Source organism: Brassica oleracea, chromosome C7 (assembly GCF_000695525.1).
Source record: "Brassica oleracea var. oleracea cultivar TO1000 chromosome C7, BOL, whole genome shotgun sequence".
Taxonomy (NCBI): Eukaryota; Viridiplantae; Streptophyta; class Magnoliopsida; order Brassicales; family Brassicaceae; genus Brassica; species Brassica oleracea.
The window spans coordinates 40,827,183-40,836,485 of NC_027754.1; the positions used below are offsets into that span (position 1 = coordinate 40,827,183).

Genomic DNA, 9,303 nt, shown 5'->3' on the forward strand with positions numbered 1-9,303 from the left:
ACCATATGTATATAAAGACCAGTTGGTCAACCTAATAATACACACAAATTCCCCTCTTCATTCGCATCACTTTTTTCTTTTTCATGGTGATTATTAATATGCTATCATTTATTAACATTCGTGCACTCCATAAAAAGTTGTTTCTTTGTAGTTGAAATCCGCCGTAGTTAGTTATGCATAATCAATTAATGTTGAAAAATACCGTAAAATAGTATTAAAACACTTTATTATTTCAAAAATAACACACACAAAAACAACCCAAATGCCATTAAATAAAAGTTAAACATACATTTTTATTTTATATTTGGATTTGAGGTTATTTATTACAGTTTAGAATCTAATACTCAGTGGGGTTATTGGTTGTTGTATTTTAATGGATTTGAAAATCTGAAGTAAATTTAATGTTATTGGTTTTATAATTTTTAAATCTGTATTAAAATCATGTGTTATTGATTTAATGATTCATAAATTATATATCAAATCAAGTGTTATTCAATCGTACGGATTTACTAATAAATTTGATTTTATAATGGATTTGAATGGATTTTTTTGAATTTTTTTTGTTAAAAATACAAAGACTCAAATCCGAGGAAAAACCTCCGGATTTGTAAATACTAATCCGAAAAATTTTAAAATCTATATATTTTACTTCGATTTATAAATACTACATGGATTTCTAAATCAATCAAAATATATAAACCAATAACACCTCCATAGAGAGCGAGGTTAGGATAAGGGTTTAAAGATTGGAGTAATTTAGTCATTTTATCTTTCAGTTAATTAGTGTTTTTTTATTTATTTTTCTTCTTATGTGCTAATTTTGTCATAATGTTTTTATGCTATCTATCATTTGCCCATTAATCTTTACAAGAAAAAAGAATTTTGTGCCCAATTTTTTTGGATTGAGCACTTTGGATAGTTGACTTTCTCTCTTAAATGAATAGCGAATTTAGAGCTATACATGTACTTGTTATATTTGTTTGTATTCTAGCTCTAAGGATCTTCTGAAATTTCCTTTTGTCATCATCTTCCCGAATTTTATCAAGTTTTCAATTTTGAGCTTAAGTCCAATTTTGAACATTTCTCCTTTGGGCCCAACATAAATTCCTGGAAATATTTTAAGATATCATTTAAAAATAATCTATCAGGCCCATGTGAGGACAACTAGTACTTATACATTGTATTATATTTAATTTTGGTTATATGATGCCCTAGCCTATTATGCCAAATTGCCAACACTATAAAGAAAATGATTAGAGATGATAGTTCAATATTCTTATTTGTTTCGTTGTTGCTACCAATCTACCATCAACATAATGCGATATGTAGTATATATTTGGCTTGGAATATATATCTAAATCTAAAGAATGGATCTAAATCCAAAGAATGGAATTGAAACACATTTGAATTGGAAAATTTTGAACCAAACTCGATCTGAGATAAATTAGTATTCAATATGTGAAGAATCAATATAGAATCCGAACTAAACTGAGAGCATAATGAGTTACTAAAAGTCTAAAACTACATAAGATATAAGGATAAACAATATAAATATATATCCAAAGTAATACTAGTATATATTATAAACTTAAATGTATTGAGATAATTCGAGTATTTTTTTAAAAAATTTAGATAATTATATTGATCAATCAATCGCATTCAGGTAAAATTAATTAATGTGGACCGGATCCGACGAATATTCGGTATCTCAAATTACATAAGTCAACGGGAACTTAGGTCGAACCGAACCAGCTTAACACCAAAAACAAAACAAATTGGTTCTGTTTATAGTACCAAAATACTTGAAAAAAGACCTGAGTGCACAACCCTAGTTTTTTTTTGGACAAAGCACAACCCTAGTTTATATAACGAAAACAAATATGTTAATTATGTTCGCATTTTTGTTAAGGGCATGGTTGGTAATGATTCTAGTTTGAAAAAAATCTACAGAGTTTTTAGAGTGACTTTTAGATTTTTGGGTTGATTGGTAACTGCTGTGATTTCATTTTTTGACTTTAGAAATATTGCTGTGGTTTTTATTGCTTTGGCTTTAGATTTTTAATTTTTAAAAGTCTTTAAATATGGGCTGTAGGTTTTTGTTTCTGCAGAAAAATTGTAAAGACATAATTTCAAAGAAGTGCTGTGGATTTTATAAAAAGGCTGTGAACTTAAAAAAAAATAAAAATCAAGATTGGTATAGATTTAGTGCTCTAGAAAGAAATGAGGCTGTAGAGAGCACTCACAGCCACTACCAATCACACCCTTTATTACTGTAAAAAATTTATAGAAAGCACAAAAAAAAATAATGTGGATATTTGGCTCTACAAAACACTTGTATAGTTGTAGATTATTTCAAAAGATGTGATTTTTAAAAAATTAATAAATCTTAATTGTTGTAAATTTGGTGATGTAAAAATATACGGAGGTATAAAAAGCACCTACAACAACTACCAATCACACTCTAAATATCATAAAAAGTGAAAATCTGGATGAGCAACCGAGTTATTAGTGAGTGATATGTCACCAAAACCAAAACCAAAAACAAAATTTAGCTAAGTTATTCTGAGAAACCTTTTCAACTCATATATATTCTATTAAAACAGGAACATGACCTGTTGATATAAATGTGGTCTACCTATTTTAATATAATTATTAAAAAAATTTATTAATTATTTAAGAAAAATATTATACAAAGAAAAATAAAAATATGACTAAAAAACACAAATATAAAAATTTAATTCCTAATAAAAATGGAAAACAAAAAATATACCCGTCTTTTTAAGGTCATATCAGAATCTAGTTTGTCGTAAAACAAATGCAATTAAGAGTCCACCGAATAATTAGGATGGTATCTTATCCTAATAAGTCTAAGACTCCAAATATTGTGAATTTTTTACAGCTTATAATGTTTTAAACTGATATCGTAAAGCAATTTTACTATGTTCATATATTTCTACTCCCACCGATTTTATTTAAATTTCCTTTAAACCTCAGGATGTTGAAAAACCATTCAAAACCTTGGCAATTCCCACGAAACGGTTTGAGAATGTATTAGAATTTAGAAGTGACATACTTACTGATCCCGTTACAAGAAACAAATGCTAGTAATTCTCCTCTCTTGAATTTTTTTTATATTCGTTCGTTTGTATTTTACTATTTTACTTAGGATTTATAGAAAAATAAACAAAAATGTCACCACGGAATCATTGAGTTGTACTTTACTTTTTTATCGCATCACCAAAAAAGGGTCAACTATTAAACTCTTTGATGGGACCCGCTTCTACAAGCCACAAAAGAGAAACACATGTCGGATTCCGACTCCTCAAAATCTCGTGTCCGAGATCTATTTACAGCCGCGGATTTCTTTTTGTGGTCCTCGAACTATCGTCGTGGCCCACATCCGTCTGATTCTTTTCGATAATAATTATAATAAAGCCAAACCAGTGACACACAAAAAAAAAGCCAAATATTTGATGACAAAATAAAAAACTGTTCAACTATCTCTCTCTATATCCAAAATCATCAGTTCCTGCTTCGGACCGTCAGATACGGAGAAGGATGCTACGCATTACATCATCACACCTGGTTTTCATAGGTCCCGCTTTGTGGACACATCAGCGGAGACGACGAGAGCCGTTGATTTGACAAGAGGAAGAGGAAGAAGGAACGGCCGAGATGTCTTGACGCAATAGCTCAGTTAAAACGCTCTCGGCTGATGGCGGTTTTAGTCCGAGCGGTAGCGGCATCCCCGGTTTGCTAATCACTTCTTTAACCACTTGATCAATCATTTCCTCGTCCTGACCCGACCCAAATTCAACGCAAAACCGACCCGGAAATTAATACTTTAATGTAGTTATTTCTAACGCAAAGTAGAGAATTTATGAAAATTTACCAGCTGATTCGCCGGAGGAGTACTGAATGTTCCGGTTATCGGAGGAGAAAAGAATGTTCCGGTTACCGGTGGTCCAACCGGATAACCCCATGTATTACCATTCAACTGAAACACGATAATATACAATATAACATCAATAATTGATTTAGCTATCATTTCTAAACATTACATCACTAAAATCTTATCAAACTTACTTTTTTGTCAAACAATCTTATCTAGATAACTAAGTTTTATTTATACACTTAAACAGTGACATTTTTTACGTTTATTATTGTTTTAAATCTGATTTAGTTCCTTGTTACTCGAATCTTTAACTTTATATAAAGAGAAGTAGAGAACTTGAAATGTTACCGTTGGATAAGGTGGTTTAAAATGCCATGGAGGTAGTTGACCGGCAGACGGCAATGCCGGCGGCCACAAAGGCGGAACTGCTCCAGGCGGATGAACACCGGGAAGACCCCAAACGGGGTAAGCCATTACGGGACGGTGCTGTTGCTGGAAACCGTTATATTGCCGTTGTATTTGTCTATGGTTCTCTCTAGATTGTATCCATCTATGGTTATGATCATCCTTTGGAAGAATAGTTCTCCTATGCATCCGAAATTTCTGCTCAAAGAATTCCCAAGATTTTGTAACATTTTCACAAAAATATATGTAAAAACATTCGACACTTTTGGAGTTAAATACCTGAAGGTGACTAGCTACATTATGTCGAGTTAAGCCATCTACTTTCATCAATTCAAGAATCCTTGAAGGTATCGCTTGATCGACTCCAAGCTGCTCTACCGCTTGCACGAACTTCTTGTGCAGCTCTTGTGTCCAATCCACCTGAAGGAAAAGATATCAATTACGAGGCTGAACCGTATAGAAACTAAGAACCATAAAGAGAGACCTGACACTACCTTCTTTCGACTAGCTTTGTTACTAGACAAGTTCTTGTTCCCGGATGATTTATTAATAGGTTTATTAGTCTCATCTTCTTTCTTATGAAAATTAACTGAATCTCCGGTTTCACCTTCTTCTTGTTTCTGTTCTTCGGTTTGGCCTTGTTCTTCTTCCTTTTCGCCATCTCCTTTCTCTTCTTTGACAATAACATTGTCTTCATGATTTGTAGTGTCGACTGATTTGGATTCACCGATGTCATGACCCTCCGTGTTCTCTTTCTCGGTAGGGGAGTTTACATTTTCCACCGAGCAATTTCTGTTCTCTTGGTCTAGTAACCGTGAAACTTGCCTTAACTGAGGGGTTGATGGTGCTGGATCTTTATCATCGATTGTCATATTGGTATCGACATTAAGCATCGAGACAACAGAATCTTTAACGGGCTTAAGTGATTCCGAAACACTAGCTCCTCCATCATTAAATGCCTAACAACAACAATAAAAATGTTCATTTTCTTAGATGGTTACACTATTTTATGTAAAGATGTATTAAGATAATAAACTAACCGAACCTTATGAACGACATGCTGCCAAATATTCTTTAGTTTCTCCGGTGAGAGTGGTTTTTGAAGGAACTCAACTGCACCAAGCTGGAAAACACTTCATCACATAACCAACATTTTTTTTATACATCTAAGCAAAATGGAAGTTTCTGTCACTTACCGCTATGCATTTCATTGTAGTTGCGATGCAATGGTCGTCCGAAATCACTGTAAAGATAAAAGACAAAATCCACATTAAAAAAAAAGAAAAAAATCATATTGCAAAAATTCGTAGAAACTTCAAAGGTACAGTTTACAAACTTATAGTAGGAAGAAGGCCTTTGGCAGCTTCAAGGTACTTGAAACTCTCATCCTCTGCACTCGTATTCACCTCGACGATTGCAATGTGGAAGCTCTCCGGGCTTTTGACAACGGCAGAGAGTGCTTCAGATTCATCATAGAATGTAGTGACTGCAAGATAGTTCCAAGAAGATCAAGAACTGAATAATGCACAAACAAGAGCTTTGGTATAGTTTGGATTCTGGTTCAATAATGAGTTTGTTTAGATGCAGTAATAGCTCTTTCAAAATTCCAAAAATGTGATTTGAAAACTAACAAAACTCCAAAATATAACTGCACATTACTACTTCTGTTTTCCACTTTCAACCAACTAAAACGTTGTTTTTCTTTACTATAATCCATTATAAATCAATTTCATAACAATCTTATTATAAATCAATGGATATCGAGAAAAGGAATCGTCACGGGACATGTGAGAGCTAAAGTAACTCTAAAATTAAACTAGTAAGCTATACACCGTAAGGTCTCACTCAAGTAGATGACAAATATGAAAATATGATTTATTTATTTATTTATACAGAGCCATTAAATATTTTTTATAAAGCCTTAATATACTTTTTCTAATCAAACAAAAGCAGAAAAAGGTTTGAAAGAAACTGAGGAAGAGTAGTTTGCTCACCAATATAGTCCATGGAGTCGAGCTTCGATCGGGTCTCGGCTGCCGATATGCCGTCTCTGCCGCCGTCGAGGAGAAGAACTCTAAGTCCCTTTGGAAAATTTTCCCATTTTGATAAATCGTTAGCGGTACAGACCATAGCTGGTTTTGCATTGTTTTCGCGGCCAACACCGCCGCTTCTCGCCGCCGTCACTGTCGTTGCCGGTAGAATCTGCGGGAACTAAATCTCTATCTAGATTTTTGATTAATAATAACAAAACAAAAATGAAATAAGTTTTAAAGGAATACAACATAGAAAAGTAAATATAAAAAAAGGTGTGTATTATTGATGAGATAAGAAGAATAATTCATGAGGAACTCGATTTTCTTATTTAAGGAGTGGACCACCATGCCATGAAATCTAACAAAGCGTTGAATCATTTGAGAGTGAATATATTAATGGTCAATTATAAGAAAACTATTACATCTCAATTAGTTTTTAAGTGTTGTTAACTCGTGCATGCAGTATGTATATTTAATGAAAAATAGGGAAATTGAGAGGAATACTCATAGAGGAAGAACTGGATCAAATTAAAATTTGCACTTTTCTATAAAACAAATTTATAGAAATTGTTTTTTCACCCGGTTTGCAGAAGAAGATCCCAAATCCAGAGAAGAGATGCTTATATCATGCAATGAACATATAATTTATCAAAACGAAAAAACAAAGCTTGTAATTGTAAAACAAAATAGACTTTCACAATCAAGAAGTCCAATCAAAAAAGTAGACTAAGGGAAATCTCATATGTTTAAGGTGTTCTCATACCTGAGAGTGTTTCTGCAGATTTGCTTAACCCCCTTCCTCAAGCTCTCTCTCTCTCTCTCTTTCACTCTCTCTGTTCTTTAGTCACGTTCAAAGTTAAATCCTATGGGTGGACTTGGTGACTTTTAGAGAGAGAGAATGGATGAAGAGTTATAATAAGTTGGTGACTAGTGTTGTTATTGTCATTGGGTTATACACAAAGATATATGGAATCAAAAGCCTTGCTAAGATAAAGGTCCTTACTAAGATAAAGGTTAATATATTGGATTTAGAAGAAAATGATAAAAGTAAAAGGATCTTTTACCTTTTTAATATATTTATATAAGTCTAATTCCCTCTAACAAAGAGAAAAGTTGAAAGTCTCCTTAGAATATCATTATATTCCAAATTAGCACAATTTTAATTACAAAATAGGCATTTGCTAGATATTCTACCAAAAATTGATATGACTCTATGGGAGTGATTCATTGAGCTTTAAAAATTATATTTACCTTTAAATATTATCTAATTTTTAAAAAAAATTATTCATGATTTTAATGTTTTATTAATTTTTTAACTAAAAATAAAAATTAGATATAACAGCCTTATACACTAAGTTTTATTTCTCAAGCTGTAGAAAATTATTTCAATAAATAAAATTAAGATGTTATAATATGTGATTAAAAATTATAAAATGTTTAGATTAAAAACATGAAAGGAAAAAAGATCGGTGATTGGTATCTTCAATTTGATGGTATTTAATTCTAAAATACCGACAAAATCTAAATACCCAGAAAAAATCAATCTGAGACAAATATAAAAGAAGAAATCCAAAACTAAAATGAGAAAACAAATACATACAAAGAAAAAAATGTTTTATCGGACAACCCAAAACATTTTTTTACGGTATAAATTAATCCGATCAAGGATTTCATTTAAAATCCAATCACCTAGTGAGGGGTATAAGTCGGTACTTGCTATTTTTTTAAAAAAAAACTTTAATACTTAATGTGTTTTGTACGAAGAATAAAATTTTGGATTTGTACTTACTTGTTAAAAACGAGTATTGGTTATTTCAAATACTTTCTTAAAATGAATTATTTGCAAATTATTTGATCTTCTCCTTTATTTGATATTTGTAAATGCTTATAAGTTATTTGCAAGTATTTAAGAATTAGCTGCTAAATAATACCGTATTAGAGAGAAACATATAATTTGTTTTGTTTACTGCTATTAAAAACACGTAAATTACTCCAAACAAAATATTTATGGATATAATAAAAAGGAAGAATGACAAAACATTAATTTCTCAGCATAGTGTTGTTTACTTCTCACAATAATAAAAATGTTTTTCTTCGGATAAGTAACGGATAAATCAAACCTAATAGTTAATTGTTTTCAATATTTGTTACTTGTTTTCTAGTTATATAAGTATATACTACTACTACTTAATACCCGGTTTGACAACAGTGAATGTTTTAAAAATTAAGATGGGTACGAGATGAGTAACATATATAAAAGCAATGAGTAATTGTGCAACAGGATGTATCAGTGCTCACATAAAACCAAAATCCAGTCTTAAAATAAGACAAACCTCAACAAACAGAACTTCATAACGCTTGCTTGCTCTACTAAATGCATTCTCCCAAGTCCCAAGTCCCAAGTCCCAAGTCCCAAGTAGGCTAATACAAAACTATTTTAAAGCCTTGCTACTTCTTAAAACCATGCACAAACATATTCATTGCTTGCTTATACATTTCAGATTACGCGAATACAATTATACAAACAAAAATACATTTCGACCTTAAAATTCAGATTACGCGAACTTGCGAAGGCTGGTTCGTGTTTATTATATTGTTAATATTTTTTCCCTTGTAGCAGATGTCCAAAAAAAAATTGTTTCAAAGAAAACAAATAACATCTATTGTTGTAACTAGGCACTAGATTTGGATCCGCACAACCGTGCGGGTATTAATTTCATGTTTATATATATTTTACATATTTAGAATATATTTTTAAAGTAACTTATATATTTAAATGTTTATATATAATTATTTTAAATATAACAATTTGATAGTTTTCATACAGTAAGTTAATTGATTATTTAAAATCATCACATATATTTGCTATTTTTTATTATATATATTTTAAAATTATTTTTATTCAATTATTATGATCATGATCCGTAATTCAAAGCGCTAGATTTCATTTATCAATATTTTTTATGTTTA

At 31.3% G+C, this 9,303-nt stretch overlaps 1 protein-coding gene across 4 annotated transcripts; it reads right to left on the minus strand.

The window, feature by feature from the left end:
- Positions 1 to 3,219: 3,219 nt before the first annotated feature.
- Positions 3,220 to 7,286, minus strand: LOC106301155 (two-component response regulator-like APRR2). 4 transcript variants are annotated; one of them, XM_013737494.1, is made up of 10 exons: positions 7,097 to 7,286; positions 6,295 to 6,502; positions 5,637 to 5,786; positions 5,497 to 5,543; positions 5,346 to 5,423; positions 4,795 to 5,259; positions 4,580 to 4,720; positions 4,244 to 4,498; positions 3,893 to 3,997; positions 3,220 to 3,797 (listed from the first exon to the last, which is right to left on the minus strand). In XM_013737494.1, the coding sequence occupies exons 2-10, from the start codon at positions 6,428 to 6,430 to the stop codon at positions 3,615 to 3,617; spliced, it is 1,560 nt and encodes a 519-aa protein (XP_013592948.1). In that variant the 5' UTR covers positions 6,431 to 6,502; positions 7,097 to 7,286; the 3' UTR covers positions 3,220 to 3,614. The 4 variants fall into 4 exon arrangements, with proteins under 4 accessions (XP_013592948.1, XP_013592949.1, XP_013592947.1 ...); XM_013737495.1 differs by having other exon boundaries at positions 6,295 to 6,511; positions 7,097 to 7,281; XM_013737493.1 differs by having other exon boundaries at positions 6,295 to 6,519; positions 7,097 to 7,281.
- Positions 7,287 to 9,303: the final 2,017 nt, after the last annotated feature.